Source organism: Paracoccidioides brasiliensis (assembly GCF_000150735.1).
Source record: "Paracoccidioides brasiliensis Pb18 unplaced genomic scaffold supercont2.5, whole genome shotgun sequence".
Taxonomy (NCBI): domain Eukaryota; kingdom Fungi; phylum Ascomycota; class Eurotiomycetes; order Onygenales; family Ajellomycetaceae; genus Paracoccidioides; species Paracoccidioides brasiliensis.
In genome coordinates this window covers 1,647,783-1,667,171 of record NW_011371362.1, presented here as the reverse complement: position 1 = coordinate 1,667,171, position 19,389 = coordinate 1,647,783, and the positions used below count along the sequence as shown (strand labels likewise).

The window sequence follows — 19,389 nt, the reverse complement described above, 5'->3', positions numbered from 1 at the left end:
GCAGATTAAGCTCCTTTTCTTTCTATCTCTGCACCACCATCGTTAGCTCCTTATGCATTAATGTGGGATGGTAGTGTAAGCTGACCTCTATCTCATGGCTCCCATCATGGCAATGAGAACCTCCAAATTTCCCCAGATCCTGCGCTATACCCTCTCAGCTCGATTTCGCGGCAAGTCGTTCCGTAGTGCGAGACTGACATCGAGAGGGGAGGGAGGGCAGGGGAACACAACCTCTCTTGACCTCAGCCGAACGCATGGGCTCATTTGCACGAGGTTCATCGCCTCGAAAAGAGTTGTCGAAGGGTGGAATCGGCTAATCTTTGTAACCTACAGATACACGGTATTATGAATCATTTCTACACTCATAATCTATTTCAATGAATGGAATTGGGGTGTTTTGCCCACCAGGCAAAAAATGCTGGGGTATTCGGTTCTGGGTCGGTAAACCTGTGCAGTGGATATTCCCGCGTTTGGATTTGTGGTGTTTCTACGCCATGGCACTCTCGTTTGCAAGGAGTCTCTTCTTGCTGCGAGTAGATATAATACTGGCTCTAATATCTGCTAGACCAACAGGCAAAGGGGGCTCTCAACGATGGAACTTACCGGTAAATCGGGAGATTCTTCTGTGTCCTTAATCACCTTAAACCTCTATTAAACCCCGTTTACCCCTATTGACGCCACAATGGTTTCTGTATTTCGAGATTGATTGACAAATGGATCAATAGCTTCCATTCTGCTTCTATTCATGCTCTCCTACACAATGGGTTGCTGCCTTGAGAGAGCTGTCAGCCGGGCTGTCGCTGAATAGAAGTCGACATGGACTTTTTTTTTTGATTTTTCTCTGCCACCGCCCTGAATCCCTCCCATATACTTCACACCTCCTGATTTCTACAAAATGGTGGCTGGGTTCTGCTTTCGCAGTGAATTACACCCAACCACTCGAATATATGTGAAAATGAAGCCCAGAATGACGAGCACCCTATTTCTCCTCTTGCAAGCCCCCTTCTTTTTCCTTTCTCCCTTTCTCCCTCTCTGCCATTTCCCCTTTTCTTATTCCTCCAAATCTTTTCTTCCCCTTCTTCTATCTTCTTTACACCATCGATTTCCCGTATCCCACACTCCTACCCCCCCTTCCCGCACTTGACAGCACAACCCCATTCTCAAGCTTTCAATTAGCAGACATCCTTTTTGATAGCCAGAAAGACAACAGACAGCACGAGTCAATTGAACTTAACGTCTTTTTCTGTTCTTGCCGTTGTTTTCAGCTCATCCAGATCGTTTTTCTACTTCAAACCCCTGTCAATCGCTCTACAGCTGTCCTAGCTGGCAAACTCCTCCTATACGGAATCTTCTCCGCTCTCCGTTGAGTTCTGGTCATATCTTATGCAAATCCCAAAGCGAAGAGACTACGAGTTTTCTAAGAAACCACCCAAGACCTGTACTTACCTCTCAGAGCTCAGAAATTGCAGTTACGAGCAATATTAGGGAATATATCTCTCTTACGAATGTAGGTTTGACATTTAGTGACTTCTTTTCTTTCGCTGTTTCTCTCTCTTCCCACTCTGGTTAAGTGCTAGATCGTGGCTGAGAGCAGATCTAGCGTTATTCCCCTTCTTCCCAGTGTATCTGGTTTTGCATCAGTAGCCTGATCTCAGTTTGAAATTTGCAAAAGCTTTGCGTTGTTCCCGACTTCTAATATATTCGTCCTGCCAGCGATCCAAATATGGAACCACCAAATACATATGTTCCACCGATTCCCGAAGGCAAGCCGACCTTTGCGAGTCTTCTTGATAGCTTGGTCGCTCAGACTCAGCCTCAGTATTCCTTTGTCGATGAAGCAACGTAAGATTTTTTTCTCCTTTTACTTGGATTTGGATGCGCAATTAAACTAATAATATGCTTTAGATGGCACTTGAATGCGAATGGTCAGGAGCAGTTTCATTTGGTTGAGACTGCTGACGTCCAGCTTGCGGATTTCGATCTTCAGCCTTTGGAAAACCCGGCTTCCATGCTAGTTGATGAAGACATGTCAACCGAAGGTAACGATTTCTTCCTCGATTATCCCCCTAACAACCCTCCCCGTCCCAACTCCTCTGTTTCCCACCCAACCACCCCCTTTTCAAATGCAGGGGCTGGGTTTTACAAAAAATAAGGCAAACCAGACCCCCAGTTTATTTCTTCGTTTTGGCTTCTCTTCCACTTTTCTGCCAAAATTCCAAACAGCTGCTCATTCGACATCACAGATATCTTCAGTTTAATCGCTTTCACACAGGCAGACGACGGCTGTGCTAGAACTGCTCCTGTTAAGACATCCAACCCACAGTTCAACAACATGGCCCTCAGCGAATTTGCTGAGCATACCACTGCACTTGAACATTCCGCTGAGTTCCCTACTGCGACCTTGGAAATTTCTGCTCACTCTGTGGTTGGTAGCACCGCTATCACAGCACCTGAAAACATTAATAGCACAGGCTATCACAAAGAAAACCACCAGTCCCACGCAGTTAATCCAGTGAACTTGGAATCCTTCGAACCCAAACTCGCGGTTGAATATACCAATCTCAAAATGCGTCAGGGTATAAATATGCACTCGCGCACAGCGACTACCGCAGAGTCTTCAGATATTAGAATTGGTGATGATTATCCCCATCATCAACCTTCTTATCCATCTCCTATTCCGAACGAACCCTACTCGATCAACGCAGGTGTCACTGAGATCACTACCCACCATCTTCAGGGGGAAATGGGAATTGCAACTCCCCCAAACCCCATACGCCAGGGCAAATCCGAGCCTAAGCTCAAGTTCTCATCTACTCGTGAAGCCAACTCGTGGCGCGCGTTTGAAGTCCAAGTTGACCATGACCCTACTATTCCCAAGACTAAGGAGGAGAAACTTGAGATCGTCTCCAATCTGCTGGACGCAATGAAGAGCACAAAGCATGCGGAAGATAACGAAGGAATGATCCGTCCATTCCGCGAGCAGAAGCACAGTCCGATTAGAATGGAGATAGTTTGCTGGAACATCTTGGTTTGTTGATAAATCGTATATTCGTGGAAACAATGCTGATGCATGTCTATAACAGGAAGCGTGCATTAGCCGCCAGACCAATGGCCCTCTGCTCGCCATTTATGATGGCAAGGCAAAGGCTACCAGCCAAATCTCGACATTCAAGGAGAGAATGGAAAAGATCGTAGATTGTCTTTTGGTAATGCCCTTGCACTAGGAAATAATAATAATAACAACGTCCTTCTGTCATTCTAACAATCTTCTCAGACACAAAAAACCATTTGCAAGCACTTGCTAGATGCACACTACATGTTTACCTTTGTTGACGACCCCGTCTTCTCCAAGAGCGTAAGTATCACAGTACCTTGGCTTAATTAACATTTGAAACCACCCTAACAATCACCTAGCGTGTTGTGGCCAATAAAAATCTTAACAAGCGTAAGGGAGAGGTTATGACCGCTGGCAAGAAGGCACTCGGCCATTCCAAATCTAATTCCAAATCAACCCCGACAAAGGGCGATTCGCAGGCTGCTGATGGCCTCCGCACTCCTTTCAGTACTCCTCGGAGAAAGTCTGCCGCAAAAGAGACATCACCTCCATTGGCCATTAACACCAATGTGCGAAATATGACTCTGAGCAGCCCCCATGTTGCCTCGCAACTGCTCCAGCAACCAACTGGATTTTCCCGTCCTGCACATCCATCCACCCAGGGAAATATGGTTCACTCTATCCATCAGAGCAATGCTCTTATGAATCTCCATAAGCTAGCTAACATGCCCCACGCCAGCGGATTTTACCAGAATACCCCTGCGGTCTCCACTGGGCATGTTGGAAATATCCATCGTAGCCATTTTGGTCCGGGAGTTGTCCGCAGCCAGTCAACTAACGCCATGCATGGCCTTGGTCGGAACATCCCTTCTTACTATGAATATCCTTTTAATCAGGAGCAGATGGAGCCAGATCGCTACGTTCAATATAGTCCCACTGCAGCCCATCTCCAGGAGGCTATGTATTACTCTCCTCCACTTCCATCCCCCCGTCGTGTGATGGTGCCTACTCCTTATCCCTGGTCTTATGATCTCACCACAACTCCCTCACCACACAATCATGCATCAAATATTGCCCAAACCGTGGCGTCTTATGGACATGGCCGTAAGCGCTCACAGGATGAAAATGATTGTTCAGATACCCAGGCGTCTCCGCAGAAGAAGGCCCGTTGAATTTGAACCATCCAGACAGTCCTGTCTGTGCGCCATGGATTTCCTTAACATTTTCAACCATCCAAGGACCGTAGCTATCCCAGGTCAATAGCTGTCCAATGCAACAAGCTCAATCCACAGTTTTTTCAACTTCATTCCCCCAACAGTTACCCCCCTACGATCTTGCATATGTTTTATTTATGCAGCTGTTTTTTATTGTACCCTTTTAGCTTTCCTTTTCAGCCCCTTCCTCCTGTTTCTTGCCATAGATTTCGTCTGTGCTAGAGAATTCCCCCTCTTCTCCCGCATGTTGGAGTTTTACAATCAATCCAACATCGTGCTCTTCTGAACTTCCATTGAAGAGGCCAACCACGGGACCAATTATTTCTTTTTTATACCATCATTGCCCTCGTTTCAGGCACTTTTTAATTATTTTTTGCCTCCGCCAGGATCAAGCTTGAGATTCACATCCACTATCCCCTTGGACTCCATGGATCGTGCCACATAGGATTAGGACCAACACAACTCAACCTCATGCCTTTGGAAATTGGTTTAATTTTGTGTTATATATATCCTATTCTCATGGTTGCTGGCTGCAGGCTTAGTGTGTCTGTTTTGACTAACATAGCATATGCTATTCGACTAGCAAACCATGGCTGTTTTCATTAACTCCATCTCCGGAAACCTTCTCTTCTCACCCCATCTTCCCTTCTTCCCTCCCCTGTTTACTGCCATTTGGCATGTTTTTAAGCATTTTGCTTCCAACATACTTAACCCTCTTATCTGTCCCCTGTTGTTTTACGATTTTGATATGGTGGGATCCTAAATTGTCTATTATATCCATCTTGTACTACCAGAATGTATCTAGAGACTAGGAAAACTCAAAATATCAACAAAATTTTTGCTATTTCTCTCTCTATATCTCTCTCTCTTGAGGGAATGTGTGCTAGCTTGTGTTATTTTTGATGTGTGCTGTCGACGGTAAATCGATTTACCGTAGAGAAGGAGGAGTGCGGATATCAGGATTGATTGTCCCATTATTAAACGTTTAATTAGCTATCTTGTCAATCTAGCCTGAAGTTGTACAATGGTCATCAGCAAAAAGTTTTTGACGCAACGAGTATGAAGTGTTCTCAAGGTTGTAAGATACACTCGAGCCTCTCAAAACAAAAGAAATTGTTTCTATCTAGAAGAAGACCCCACTATACAATCGCATATTTACTTAGATATCAGAGAATCCAAAATGTACGCTTATTTACATGGAAGATTTCTATTTCTACACCCTCCCTGTTTAACGCCCCAATGCAATGAACACCAAAAACAACATTATTTCTCGAATGACATGCTATATCCCCCAGATTTGTCGTCCTTGACGAACTTGAAATTATCTGTGGATAGACCAAAGGGTTTCAAGATCCCATTCCCAAGCTAAGGGAATAGTGTCAGTATGTGAAAATAACCTCCCCAAGGCAGAGAAACGAGAAGGAAACAGATATATATAACTTACATCCTTAAGCTTCCCCATCATCTCCCCAACCTCCTTCTCCCTCGCAACGTTAATCAAGTCCGGGAGCTCCCTCAACGCTTTCCGCACAAATTTCTCATCCTGTGCCGGCAAATTCCCCATCCCAAGCAAAGCTTTGTAATCCTCCTCAGCGCCTTGCAAATTCGCCCAGCCTCCCAATTCCTTCTTTGCCCTAGCCCGCCTCATGAGCGCTTTGGCCCATATGCGCTTTATATCTTCCTTTCTCACGTCATCTTCCCTTAGCTTCTTCAACTGCGCCTCTTCCGACTCCTCATCCCCATCTCCATCTAGAAGCTCCACCACCTCATCACCCGCATCCTTACCATTGCCCGGCTTCTTTACCCCAGATGATGTCTCCTGTTGTGTTTGTTCCGAAAGGGCTTTATCCAACCGCTCAATACTGGCAGTAGCAGCATCAACAGCACCTTTCCAGTCTTCCAGTTTCAGATGGCATGCGGAGATGTTGCTGCGGAGAACAGCGATTTCGTAATCAAGGTAGTTGGGGCAGAACGAGAGGGCTCGGTCGTATGTGGTGATGGCCTCCGAATAGCGAGCAGAGGAGAAGAGTTCGTTTGCGGCGGATTTGTGGGTGTTGGATTTGTTTAAAAGGTCCTAATATAATATTTATATGAGCTTCCTGCAAGTTATAGCTAGATTGATAATTGGCTGCCATACGGCTTCTTCTTCAGCGGGGTATCTGGCATCATGGAATATTTCGCCTTCGTCGCTATCGGAAAATGAGGGGTCGTTTTGTGTGGCTAATTCTGGTTTATTGCTTTTTGACATTTTTTACAGAAGAAGAGGTATAGGAAACATAACTGGGCTGAATACAAGGTCAAAAGATCTGTTGTTGGGGATGAGATTGAAGGTTCCTTTTGTATGTAATCCACTAAATAAATTAAAGTTAACAGTTTCGTTCATTTGTTGACAAATATTCTCCAGCTTCGCCCTAAATAACCAACTGCTGAACTTAATGAACTTAGCCACTGCATCACCTTCAGATTATCATCAGTCTTCATTACGGATACTAACACAGACATTTGCAGTATATATGGAACATAGCTGTTAGTGAGAAGAATTTTCTTCTTGAAAAAAAAAAAAAAAAAGAAAAAGAAAAAAAGAAAAGAAAAATCATGGCTTCTGAGCAGAATCGGTGCGTTGCATCCCCGATAAGTAAATACATTTCTAGCCTAGATGTCAAGATAAAATCTTGGAGCTTACTGACTTTTCTCTTTGAAGACCGCCACCCGTCCGGGCTTGTCTATTTGACATGGACGGTCTCCTTATCGATTCCGAAGACATCTATACACTGGTGATAAACAAGATTCTGCAAGAATACAACAGGCCAAGTTTGCCCTGGTCCATTAAGGCGCAGTTACAGGGTCGTCCAGCTCCCCAGGTATCCATTCTCTTGAGTGAATTTCTTTCTATGGTCCTTTCAAGGGCCAGACATATCCCATAAAAGTAACTTTCAAACTGACTCCAATTACCCCCCGATCTAGTCTGGAAAGATCTTTCATGACTGGGCTCAATTGCCCGTCTCCATGACGGAATTCCACGAGAAACAAACAGCGCTGCAACAAATCTACTTCCCCACGACAAAGCCTTTACCAGGCGTAGTTAATCTGCTATCAAACCTTGCGAAAATGGCAAACACTTCATCCCCCGTGCACATCGCACTCGCCACATCATCGACGGCCAGAAACTACGAGTTGAAAACGGCCCACTTGTCAGATCTCTTCTCCCTATTCCCCAATTCAAGGCTGATCACAGGTGACAACCCACGCATCGGTGAGGGGAGAGGAAAGCCGCTGCCAGATATATATCTACTGGCACTCGAAACCATCAACGCAGAGATACGCGCTGCCAACAACGGAGAGCCCGAAATCAAACCAAAAGAATGTCTTGTGTTCGAGGATTCCGTCCCCGGCGTCGAGGCTGGACGCAGAGGGGGGATGCAAGTTGTCTGGGTTCCGCACCCTGGTCTCCTTGAGGAATATAGAGGGAAAGAGGATCTGGTATTAGCTGGCCTAACGGGTGAACATAAGGATGTTGATGTGGTGCATGAGGTGGTGGAAGGGCTGGAGGGACTTGATACTTGGCGAGGCCGCGGATCTGGACGGACGGGGGAGATCGGTGACGGCTGGGCTCACCTGTTACCAAGTCTCGAAGAATTCCCGTATGACCGGTTTGCTATCAACATACAAGAGGTGAGCGTGTCCAACTAGTTAATTAGTCTAGGGAGACTGGGAGGTTGGATTATGTAATGTGATTAGATGGGATGGTTAGATAACTAGTTTATCCTCGGTTTCTGTGATAGGGTTGGGATGATACAATCTCGTCTTCGGATGAAAGGCTCAGCTCGATAACCATAACTACACAAATCACGTGCGGTAGGGCGTGCCCAAAGATAGACTGATGTATATATTAATGCCTGACGATTAACTACGTATTATTGTACCCAGAGACTTCTCCCTGGAGTTACCCTTGCTTCTTTGTCTTTTCAAGTGCACATTAATGGTTATTGCAACCCTCAATCTCAGAGAATCGAATTTCGATCTATTCGATAGAAAACGCCCTCGAAGGCATTTCCGAACTCAAAATCTCATTCGAGATGCCACTACATAACTATGTTATTATGTCAGCCCACAACACAACTTTTAAGATATTAAAGGAGTTGTTAATATATATATTCTTTCTTCTTACCTTCCTGAATTGCCATCATCTGCAAACACACCTGCAAAAGCCCGTGAAACACGCCCAGCGAGAACCGTTCCGCGAAAGTCCGTATCAACATGCTTCGCAGAAGAATAAAACTGCTGAAGAGCACAAATTCGCGAAATCGACATTTAGGATGTGGTGTCCCCGTGATCAAACGGTGTGTTATCGACTGGCAGCATCTAGCTAAGAATGTATCTGCATGGTTGGTGAAAGGGGGTTATATTTCATATTCTGGGTTAGTAGGACTCCTCGTAAAATTCCGTAGTGATGGTACGTACGCATTGCTTGAGACACCAGGTATGTGTGCTGACAGAGAGTGCGCAATGGTGGTAAGCGAGAAATTTGGTATATCAGAAACCAACCCTAGCTCGCTGTGCAAGGGGGTTAATATATCCCTGAATCAACAGTGGGGGGTGGAGAATTGTTAAAATCCATGAGATCAAGCCATCTCTCCTCATCAGGAGCTTCCGGTATTGCACTGCTGCTTGGAGTTTCCACCTCGTCTAGCTGGGCTGCCGATATGCACTATGCAATATCATAAACAGCCCATAAGAATGCCGATTATCACAAACATGGAACAGAGAAGATGCTTTGAAGACTAATAATCAATCCATGTCTTCCATGATTTGCGATTGCTTTCTCTCCCTCCATGAGACTCCAGCCCGATGTTCAGCAACGGGAATTTTCCTTTCCAAGGGCCATGGCTGCAGCCTTCGCACCTCCAGCAATGCTCCCAGCCAAAAAAAAAAAAAAAAAAAAAGAGCCTGGCATTGCGATATCCATAGAGGTCTGGACAATGAAGAGCCCAGTGTCTGTGGTTTGGAGTGATATTTTTCAAGATACTCGTTCGCATGGCGCCCAAGCGATAGGGATTGGTCGCGGGTCAGAAAGCTGAGAGGCCCCAATTGAGCCTATGGCAAGTATCAACAGGGGGAGATGGCTGTCTTGATATTAAAGGTGAGGACATAGAATATATGGATGAGAGTATTGAAATAATAGAAAAATTGATCGAGATATTGTGCTAGCGCGAGTGGAGGGATATAATACCATTAGTTTTGTGATTCTCAAACCCAAGGTGCAGATCCGCGAAGAGTATCGACAGGGCTGCTTCCCCCAGTCTCACAGTTGAAATGGGTGGCCGAATAAGATTTGAAGGGCTCTGTACAATGAATATATGCCTATCAGACGGATGACCTATGACCTGTGATTCCTGGAAAGTCCACTTGCCGTTATTCCTGGTCTCCTCCCAATCCTCTTCATTTTCCTGTGGGACATCAAAAGAGCGCAATGGGCCATAAACACTGGGACAAATGTCCAAAATCTCGAGGCATCTCGGAGTATCTGGTCGCCATGGCGGTTGAGGCTTGCTATTCACAGTCTCAAATAAATTTGGGTCAACTGGAACAGAGTACTGATTAAGGCCTTCGCAGGGTTCAACAGATTCCTCCGGTATTTGGCTGTTGTATTGTTGGAGGTAATTTCCTTCGATGTAACATGGATTTGCCAATTGAGGTACGCTCAATATGGCCATCTCAGGGACGGAAGATTCGCACGGACTTTCAGCTGTTCCCTCGGTTCCAGGTTTTAATGGGAGTGTAAAATTACAGTTTATTTGCGGGCCATATGGCATGCAATCAAAACCACTTCTTTCTGGCGAGCTGGGTATAGCAGCTGTTTGAGTTCCAACGCAGGATAAGACGTCATGCTCTCCTTGGGGATGAGGAATATGTTGCGCCGAGAGGGCATTCTTCCATTCGTCACTGTAGCTTACAGTGGATAGTCGACGTTTTTGCCTTGACAATAAGGAGTCACTAGCAGTAGTCGACTCCTCGCTAGGCATTTGGGCTTTGATCCAATCTTCCTCATGTAGAGTTTTCTCATGCCGTACCACAAGGTCCCTGCCAACAGGTCAGAGAGTTCACGAAAACGGCGCCTTAAAACTAGAAATTAAATATAGCTTACTTTCGGCCATATGATCGTTCGCAAAAGCGGCAATTGTATGGCTTCACCTTAGTATCTATAAGAATCAGATGGGAGAGTAGGTTAATGATATCGAGCCACGAACACCTGAGCACAACGGCTGAGAGCTGTGGAAATTCACGACTAGATGCAAAGTTAGTATACATACGGGACCTTTCATGTCTTAAGCAATGTTCCGTCCGTTTAAATCTCCTCATGCAAATTGAACAAACGTGAATTCGCTCCGCACTATCATCCATCTCCCTCTTTTGCCAAAGCCGGCCCATTGGAAAAGGGAATCTAGATATAGCAATCGACAGAGGTTGACACGTCAGCCAGTCACGAGAAATTGTTCCAGTAAACGCTAAAATATAGTTGTAAGCAGGAATCTCCTTATTTTATGACAATATCATAAGTCCAAATTCTCCAAAAACCCAGGTATTAAGACACTAGAAGCAATTGTTGTGGAGGTCAGAAAGGTTACCACCAGAATCCGCTGTTCCGAGTGCGGGGAAATTAGCTTTTTGACAAGTGTCCATGGCAGGGGAAGCCGAGCCGATGAAATAATTTTGGCTTTTCAACGGCCTCGGCTCCAACCCCGCATAGATAATCAATTGGGTTGCTTTTGAATATCCGCTTTTGAAAAACAGGATGTTCGTCAGCCTTTGCTCAACAAGGCTCCGGTGAAGGGAAAAACCCATTACCAAATGGGCAACATTAAGATGCCTATGCGCAGTTCCGAATAATAATGCTGCGCATGTTGATGCTGTTGATGCATAAAATCGCACTCAAATGACTTCCGTAAGAGAAAAGGGTGATCAATTTGCAAAACGGTGAGTGCTTTATTTCACAATTCCGCCACAACCATGGTGACATAATAAAGATAAATAGAGTGATGCCTGCAATACAACCGTGTGTTCGATCACCATTGGACTGCTGGCGGTTTCTCAATTGCCTGAAGCATCGTATAATGCATCCAATGTTGATAGGGTAATTAAGTCAACTTTGTCAATTCCTGAGAACAATAGGGTTGTCATAGGGATTCGTGATCATCGTCACAGCCAATTTGGGTACAACCGTCGCTAATCAGACTTGCCAACAGCCGTTCAACTCTCGTCGTAGAAGAAACAAGCACACGTAGAAAAGGGAGTGTCCTTAATACCTCTAATCTATGGTACAAACATACAAGAGGAAACATTCTACCTTCAAAGTCCCAACACGCATTTTGCATGGAATATAATTCATTCAGCTTGCTTTTTGCCATCCACTCCCCGCATGAATGCGACGAATAAAATCGTAGGCAGCATTGAGCGCCTGGATTCTCATGTTTTCATCAATCATAAAAGACATAACTTAAAAGCAATGAGAAATCAATCTTAAAGATTCGCAAGGATGTCATATGCATACAAGCATTCCATGGGAAGTAATGAGAGGGAAGAACAACTTACGATCTAACCAGCCATGGACCTGTCCTTCAAACACCATGCTTTGAATCTCATACCTTCCCGTGGAATCAGCCATGTCAATCTCCTTGGAGTTCAGTAATTCAGCTTCTCTCTGCAGACGCTCTACAAAATTCGTCACTTCGTGAAGAAGAATATCCGCGCCAGCAACGATGAAGAGCATTTTCCGCGGCAGAGTGCGTATGTCCGCTAAAATGGGGTTTAACAGGGGATCTTCAAGTCTGCGAGACTGTGCCGAGTCAGCGTATACATCGAAAAGAGGGAGCAGGAAGGACAGGGGGTCGTATGGCGGGAATCCCGGCGGTTTTGGCTTCTCCCATGGAGGGATGCGGAGGTCAACCTGGCAAAATGCGGCAAGAAATGACGAGGGTCAGATTTCTTAACCAGACACATGTATAGTACACACCGACAAGAACATTTATGTGCTGAGGGTTGACCGAGCGTATTGAAGAATCGGTCCTTCCAGAATCCCGATGATGGAAGAAGAAAAAATTAGGGCACAAACAGGATTATCAAACATCAGCGCTCCTTGAACTGGATGCTCAGTATCTGAAAGACTTTGGGAAATGCCCAAAGCCAGGTTTGCGCCAGAGGAACATCCACTCAGCGTTAACAGCTTCGGGTTGGCTCCCCAGAGTCGTTCTGCGTTCTCCACAACATAAGCTGCCGCGTCTTGGACGTTCTCGTGGGCAGCTGGAAACGGATATCGGGGTGCCAGTCTGTATGACACGGATATGACAACGGCACCGGTCTCCTGAACCATCCGTGAACAAAAGGCATTGTCCATCTCCGGAATGCCGCCGATGAATCCACCCCCGTGGACATGGATATGGAGGGGCCGTAAAGAATTAGAGGTGAATTCGGGTGTGAAAACGAGAGCACGCCCGGAGTGGTTCGGACTTCGACGCAGGGGGATTCGGACCACAGTATAGGAACGTGAGAAGATCCACGGCAGACATTTTAGAGAATAAGCGAGTATGTTGATTGGAACAAGAGTGAGTAGGCGCCATCGATACTTAAATGGGATACCCGGACAGAAGCAGGCATCATAAAGCGGCTGGATACATTGAAGAATCGCAGCCATGGTCGGGTCGGTCAGGTTATTGGGCTCAACCGCTCTCGCAAGAATATGAACCGCACGTCCAGAAGCGCCGACCTACTAGAGAGCTATACAACAAGAGACTAATATGCAAAACGAATCAATGCGAATCCATGCGTGGTGTTGAATGAGACCAGCAGGTCGTGCTAAATAACAGAGGCGGTTTCGGATCTGCATGCCCGCTCTGGTAGTTAGTTAAATAGGCAGTCAGCTTGTGGCGCCTATCGTCATTCATCTTGGGGCTCTTGTTGAATTAACTCAGGCCCTGCTCCATTCCAGATCCATGCCAGCAGATGCCGCATCACGGGTCTTATTCTCACATCCATACATTTCCATGCTCTAGAGACCCACAAAGGCTCTCAATAGCTTCAACCAACCCCGCACCGGTAGCTATCATGTCATGACCATGATTCCCTGTCTGTGAGATCCTTGTCTGCCCCCAAAAAGACAGGTCTCCGCAACTCGACGTCGCAGTGTCGAAGGGTAGGACAAAAGCAGTAGTTAACCAGTTTGTTAACTAACTAGTTATTTGCAACCACAATCTAGTTTTAAGGCACAAATGTTGATATGGGGAATTCAGGACGACAGAAAATAGACCGTGGAGAATTCCTAACCAGCAATCATTTTCCCTACCGAGCAACGGTCCGCTGTCCATTCGAAAAGAAGGATTTTGAGCAGAATGATCGGTGTCTCGGTGTGCTGCAGGGCCACGATAGATCGATATCGGCAGTTGTGGAGCCCCGAGTTTCCGCGCCAACCTCCGACATCTCAAACATGACCATCACCAGCTTCCCAAGTAAAATTGTCGCCGGAACAAAGAGGCGCAAAGGCTCAAGGCTTTGGAAGGCTGAGATTCGCGAGTGGACTTCTCTACGGCAAAAACCTCTGTTTCCACTGACGAGACCCAACTACGTAGTTGGTTAGTTACTCGCAACTATTAACTCGTTATTCTCTGCTTGGGCCGGGCGGAGACGGTTTACGCCACTTCGCCGATAGGAAGCCAAGGGCAACAAAACACATGGACGTCAAATGACACCAAAACATCTGTGACCTTTGGACACCTCCAAGGTTTCTACATCACATCAATGTCCCTCCAGGGCTTCCGGCCTGCCATGCGAAGAAAATGTATAAATCGATTCGACTCCGCCCTCATCAAACTTCTTTAATCTTTGCTTTGTGGCCACCTTCACAGGCTACAGAGGAACTACTTCTTGTTGTATCAACAAGTCGAAACCCAATTATTTTCAATATTTCATCCTACAGTAGCTAAGTAGCTAATACTGGGAGAGTCATTCATACCTCGACGGACATTCTCAAGTTTTATACCTCGGGGCACGCAAGATCCCCCTATATATACAAAGTGGTTGAAAGGCCCGCTCGCAACTGGGGGATTCAGGGCTTTAGGATGTCTCAACAACCAAGGCCCCTAGGGCATGGTGCATCATCGGTAGGATATGACAGCTGTTCTTCCAGACCTCAATTTCTGGTGGCATGTCAGTTTTAACTGGCTGATGATTCGTGATTTAGCCCACGGCCCTTCCTTCTGGACCACCATACCCCCCTGCCGCTGCTGCTATTGGAGGTCGTCCCTCTCTCCCAGTAGACGTCCCCATAACTTCAATATTCTTAGTGATATTTATGGCGGGTGCAGTCTCCCACATGATTCTATTCAGACGAAACATGGCACGAGGTCATAAATTCATACCTTCGGCGGTAACTTTCGGCTTCTGCATGGCTCGAATTGCAGCGTGTGTTCTCCGAATCGTATGGGCGAACCGCCTCACCAATGCCCGAATTGCAATTGCAGCCCAGGTCTTCGTTGCCGCTGGCGTTCTACTTCTATTTATTCTCAACACCCTGTATGCGCAGCGCATACTGCGATCCACGCATCCGCGTATAGGATGGTCACGGTCGTTGTCCTACTTTTTCAAGACGCTTTATATGATCATCATCTTAACCCTCGCCATGGTCGTCACCGCTACAGTCCAAAGTTTCTATACCCTGGATCCGGACATTCGGTTAATCGACCGCAATCTCCAATGGTATGGTTTGTCGTATTTTACAGCATTCTCCTTCCTCCCAATTCCCATGCTGGCGTTCGTCCTGCTTTCCCCCCGCCTCCAGCCTGCTCAGAACTTCGGCCATGGAAGCCTCAGGGCAAAATTTCTCATCGTTGGAGCCGCGTCAGTGCTCCTTTGTCTGGGAGCGTCCTTCCGTGCAGGAGTCGCGTTCATGCCTCCGCGTCCGGCCAACAATCCAGCGTGGTATCACCATAAAGCATGTTTTTACGTATTTAATTTCGGCCTTGAAGTCATCGTGGTGTTTCTCTACCTATTTGGACGAGTCGATTTGAGATTACATGTACCAAATGGCAGCTCCAAGGTGAGAAGCTACCTGGTTAGTGACCCGAAGGATAAAGGTTTCGTTACAAAGGAAACCAATGCTGGAGCGGCGGCAGCGGCAGCCGTGACCTCGTTCTGAGGCATAGATGAGAAGGATATCGATGATAGACATACAGTTGTTCAAGGTCCTAATTTTGATGTGGTTGCTCCTTTTACATCTAGTTCTGAATGTTGAGCGGCATTTGTTAAATTTTGCTATATTTTTGAGACAACCCCGGATCAACTTTCCTGACACCATCTACGAATTACTGACAATGTATCAAAACTTGCAATTCACAACACGTCTCACTCACGGTGATTTGAGCAGCGCAGCTTGAATCCGGGCAAATATGGGCCAAGCACCAAAGCAGAAGCATAGTAATTTGGGACAAGCCAGCTCCCCCTTAACCATTGTAGGCAGTTAGCTCCGTGGTCGATAACAGGTGATATTCTTCTCACTTGCTTCACGAGTCCTCCATCGCCTTCGTCCAACTACGGATATAAAGCTGCTTCTCATGAAGCAATTCCTACAACCGCCAGCAGAAGCCGGAAAATGGTTCCTCTAGCATGGCAGCGAAAGCCAACACTACTAGCAAGGCATATCATAGTGATACATCTACTCCCCGACACCCCCAATCACTACATCGTCTCAGGGGGATGCCATCTCTGTGCGGAATGAATCCATTCATGGCCTTATACACCACTCAAAACGAAATTGCAAGCGATTCATCCATGTTGAGAAGAAAGGAAACGTCAAGGCATTTGTTTTGGCCTTTTCTCACTCCTTTATTTTGAACGGTCTTTTCTCCTATTCATAATGATGGATTGGCCGCATCCCCTCTTCTTACAACTGATTGAATGATATGCGGTCCGTCGATGATATTCTATCATTGAACCAATCACATTCCATCTTGCTGCTCAATAGTGGGTACGAGTCTATGAAACATACTTCGCTAGGCGCCGGGACTCAGCTCCGGATTCAGCTCTTCCCATCAGCTACATGCCTCTATTTATTTCATATCATAAATGGCTGAGATGACTTTTCTATTTCTTCGTCACCATATCTCATCTGCTCTCTGGTTGATTTCTCCAACGCTCATAATTTCTCAATTCTGCAACACGCCGCCTCCATGGTGTTTCTTCCGCAGGAAATAATTGAGCTCATTGTACAACCTTGCCTATTATTTCACCTGCCTCCAGTTGCTTACGGTCTCCCGCGGCTTCCAATGTGCCGTGGAGAGACCTTCTTGGGAGGTATACCGGCACCTCCCGAGCCGCAATGCGAACAGGTTCCTTACCCGCCGAGTTTCAGAATTGTTTATGGCAATTAAGATTTTAGAGGAGCGAGAGCTTCCAAACCACCAACCAACAGGGCTATGTCTAACTATTGAATCTCCATTCCAGTCAGACAAAAATGATCGGCATTGTAATCACCGTAGATTTCATGGCTGGCGTGTCCAACTCCTTAACCCTGAAAACCTTCCCAAGCTCTTTTCAGTCCATACTCTTATCATAGGTGAAAACAGGAAGAGAAATACCGCATGCAAGGATGAACGACCACTCGACCTGCGTGTGATGGCTGACCTTGTTTCGAAACTTCTAAATCTGAAAGTTTTAAACTGTCGATATTTTCACGAGCGTTTCCCAAATTATTCAATCTATCCGATTATCTCTCACTTCACTCGACCGTTGGGAGGGTCCCTGGAGCGATTCCAGACATGCCTTCGGCGAGGCGATTAGTAGTGATATGGTGCCTGTGAAACTGAAAACAGCTAAACTCCACTTTGGCAGTAACATAGATAGCCACCTGGGATGGCATGTGGACCAAAGCGTTGCTCTTCCAGATCTTGTCAACCCTTTGGTCCTATAACCCTGCTTATCTCAGCACTTCTCGTGTTCACACAGCGATTTTTTGAAGCACCTGGATGTCAAGTTTCAACCCGCATCACCCCCCTGGAATATGATATTTTCAAGGTCCGGGCGGCAAGGGTTGGAGTACACCACCTTATAGAAAGTGAGGCAGATAGGCAATGGGACCATAACAGGTTCGGGGAAGGAAGGAAGCCAGCTAGGCTATCAAACAGGCTTTTTCCGTATAATACCGATTGTTGAACGACTAGGCCCATTCTTGGAATCATTTGCAAAATCGCTGTGCAACATGCCGTCCAGGATAAGGCTTGTCTGCGAACGACATTGATGTGACGTCCTGGGCCAGACATGAAAGGGTTAAGTATACCAACTAGTTACCCTACAGCGAATCGGTGGTCAGTTACATATTCTGCCTCGTGTGGAGTTCCTATTTGGACATGGCGGGTTATCGGAGAATGGAGGACAAGCGACGAGTTACGCCAGCGCTTTCATGACGTTACGCGCCATAATTTTGAGCATGCCACTGGCGGAAAAGTGGATGGAACAAGCAGATAGTTAATACTTTCCATGGCCTAGCCTTTATCTCTTACCTAGGTACTCCAATTTTACCGGAATACCTCACCCGCTCAAAGCACTAATCAAATCCATGGATGAGAAATAACGAAGTGACGGGACAATTTACTCCGTGTCAACTACAAGGAGTTTATTAATAAAATCTGCAGGGGCTTTGCAACTAATCCTCGGCCAAGTGTTCCGATCAACTCGAACGGTTAATAATTAGTTCTAGGATGACTGGTGACCCGAAATAGCCTAAGCATTGGCGGACACTACTAATGCACACGAGCCGCAGGGGGCGGCGCTTGGGTCTGAGGAGGAACAGAATTTGTTCGGGGGTTGTAATGTGAGGAAGAGAGTGATGCTTGTACATACATATCATAAATGGGCAAGCAAATATTGTAGTTAAACCATCAATTACGATAACTATCCCTTGGTTAAATTGTTGGTAAAATGAGCCTGGAAGTTATTTATCCCAGCGCCTGATATCGGTGCTGATTTAAACATTTCCCCTCATCTAAAGGCACACTGCAGCTATAGCAGCGTTTGCTCACTGCCTTGATTCAGCCAGCCGATACCGAAACGGCAATACAGAGCCAATAAGCAAGTCGAAAATTGCGTCATCTATCTCCCTAAAAGCGGCTCAGTGTGCAAGACGCTGCAGTCCTTTGATCCAAATTGGAGGTCTGCTCTCGCTAGTTATCCATTCCGATGACGTGCAATTATCTAGGTAACTCCCCAATTTACCCACCTATGTGTAGGAAACAACACTCCCTTGCTACGCGCAATTAGGATATTTCTGGATCCAATAAAGCTTGTGCAGTCGTGATTGACGAGACCCTGGAATAATACGCTGTTGGCGGCCATAGTTAGCTATGGCATTTACTTTATAGGGTGCGGCCGGGATGTGAGACAAGGCATTAGCGATAGACGTAAACAGCGTATCCCCAGAAAACAAACAAAGTGGGTGAGAAGTTGGAAGACTGTGGGGGAATATACACTTTTAAAGATTTTTGAATTCAGGAAAATTCAAGCGAAAAAAAAGAAAAGAAAAAAAGAAAAAGTTTAATTATCTGAACCCGATGTGATTTGAACACATAACCTTCTGATCTGGAGTCAGACGCGCTACCGTTGCGCCACAGGTCCGGGGTTTGTGGAAGGGAGGATTCAAGGATTTACCTCTCTAAAGCCTTTTCAAGCCTTTTCAAGCAAATGTCGGGAGATTCCACAACGCTCAGTTTAAGGGTATATATACGGTGTAATGCTAATAGAACATTTTGTGGGTAGGATGTATTTAATGCTATTCACAGTTAAATGATAAGTCTTATTATGGAATCAGTAGGACGGTTCTGTTTCGTAGATCTCAGGCCTGACACAGTCCATGTCAGAGCGACCATTATTTTCTAACATCCTTACGGCTGAACTGATACGACATTAAAGACACCACGAGAGAAAGTAAATATAAGAAAACAATCAAAAAAAAAAAAAAACTACTTCCCTATTAAATACATGTTCTGCTGCGGAACTCCTTTCCGCACCTGAAGAAGTCACAGCACGAAAAAATACGACATCCTTCCACAGCAAAAGAAACGGGGGATTTACAGGAAGGAA

The 19,389-nt window shown here is 45.9% G+C and overlaps 8 protein-coding genes and 1 non-coding gene across 9 annotated transcripts; 4 read left to right on the top strand and 5 right to left on the bottom strand.

The window, feature by feature from the left end:
- Positions 1-1,723: 1,723 nt before the first annotated feature.
- PADG_04979 (uncharacterized protein) lies at positions 1,724-4,227 on the top strand (the record flags this gene model as incomplete). Its single annotated transcript, XM_010761919.1, has 6 exons — positions 1,724-1,842; positions 1,906-2,039; positions 2,244-3,010; positions 3,084-3,206; positions 3,275-3,355; positions 3,415-4,227. 6 exons carry the CDS (start codon positions 1,724-1,726, stop codon positions 4,225-4,227), a joined length of 2,037 nt encoding a protein of 678 aa, XP_010760221.1.
- A 1,305-nt stretch (positions 4,228-5,532) lies between these two features.
- PADG_04978 (uncharacterized protein) lies at positions 5,533-6,517 on the bottom strand (the record flags this gene model as incomplete). Its single annotated transcript, XM_010762157.1, has 3 exons — positions 5,533-5,634; positions 5,714-6,343; positions 6,407-6,517. The coding sequence occupies 3 exons, from the start codon at positions 6,515-6,517 to the stop codon at positions 5,533-5,535; spliced, it is 843 nt and encodes a 280-aa protein (XP_010760459.1).
- Positions 6,518-6,864: 347 nt separating this feature from the next.
- Positions 6,865-7,959, top strand: PADG_04977 (uncharacterized protein; the record flags this gene model as incomplete). The annotated part of the gene is made up of 3 exons (XM_010761918.1): positions 6,865-6,884; positions 6,971-7,130; positions 7,234-7,959. 3 exons carry the CDS (start codon positions 6,865-6,867, stop codon positions 7,957-7,959), a joined length of 906 nt encoding a protein of 301 aa, XP_010760220.1.
- A 331-nt stretch (positions 7,960-8,290) lies between these two features.
- PADG_11854 (uncharacterized protein) lies at positions 8,291-8,580 on the bottom strand (the record flags this gene model as incomplete). The annotated part of the gene is made up of 2 exons (XM_010762268.1): positions 8,291-8,351; positions 8,438-8,580. The coding sequence occupies 2 exons, from the start codon at positions 8,578-8,580 to the stop codon at positions 8,291-8,293; spliced, it is 204 nt and encodes a 67-aa protein (XP_010760570.1).
- Positions 8,581-9,473: 893 nt separating this feature from the next.
- Positions 9,474-10,698, bottom strand: PADG_11853 (uncharacterized protein; the record flags this gene model as incomplete). The annotated part of the gene is made up of 3 exons (XM_010762267.1): positions 9,474-10,350; positions 10,415-10,469; positions 10,581-10,698. 3 exons carry the CDS (start codon positions 10,696-10,698, stop codon positions 9,474-9,476), a joined length of 1,050 nt encoding a protein of 349 aa, XP_010760569.1.
- A 958-nt stretch (positions 10,699-11,656) lies between these two features.
- On the bottom strand, positions 11,657-12,958 carry PADG_11852 (uncharacterized protein; the record flags this gene model as incomplete). Its single annotated transcript, XM_010762266.1, has 3 exons — positions 11,657-11,763; positions 11,860-12,214; positions 12,380-12,958. 3 exons carry the CDS (start codon positions 12,956-12,958, stop codon positions 11,657-11,659), a joined length of 1,041 nt encoding a protein of 346 aa, XP_010760568.1.
- Positions 12,959-13,540: 582 nt separating this feature from the next.
- PADG_11851 (uncharacterized protein) lies at positions 13,541-14,139 on the top strand (the record flags this gene model as incomplete). Its single annotated transcript, XM_010762265.1, has 2 exons — positions 13,541-13,892; positions 13,970-14,139. The coding sequence occupies 2 exons, from the start codon at positions 13,541-13,543 to the stop codon at positions 14,137-14,139; spliced, it is 522 nt and encodes a 173-aa protein (XP_010760567.1).
- Positions 14,140-14,378: 239 nt separating this feature from the next.
- PADG_04975 (uncharacterized protein) lies at positions 14,379-15,454 on the top strand (the record flags this gene model as incomplete). The annotated part of the gene is made up of 2 exons (XM_010761917.1): positions 14,379-14,420; positions 14,501-15,454. The coding sequence occupies 2 exons, from the start codon at positions 14,379-14,381 to the stop codon at positions 15,452-15,454; spliced, it is 996 nt and encodes a 331-aa protein (XP_010760219.1).
- A 3,398-nt stretch (positions 15,455-18,852) lies between these two features.
- On the bottom strand, positions 18,853-18,924 carry PADG_11850. The gene has a single exon. It is a non-coding gene; the product is annotated as a tRNA-Trp (tRNA).
- Between the last annotated feature and the right edge of the window lie 465 nt (positions 18,925-19,389).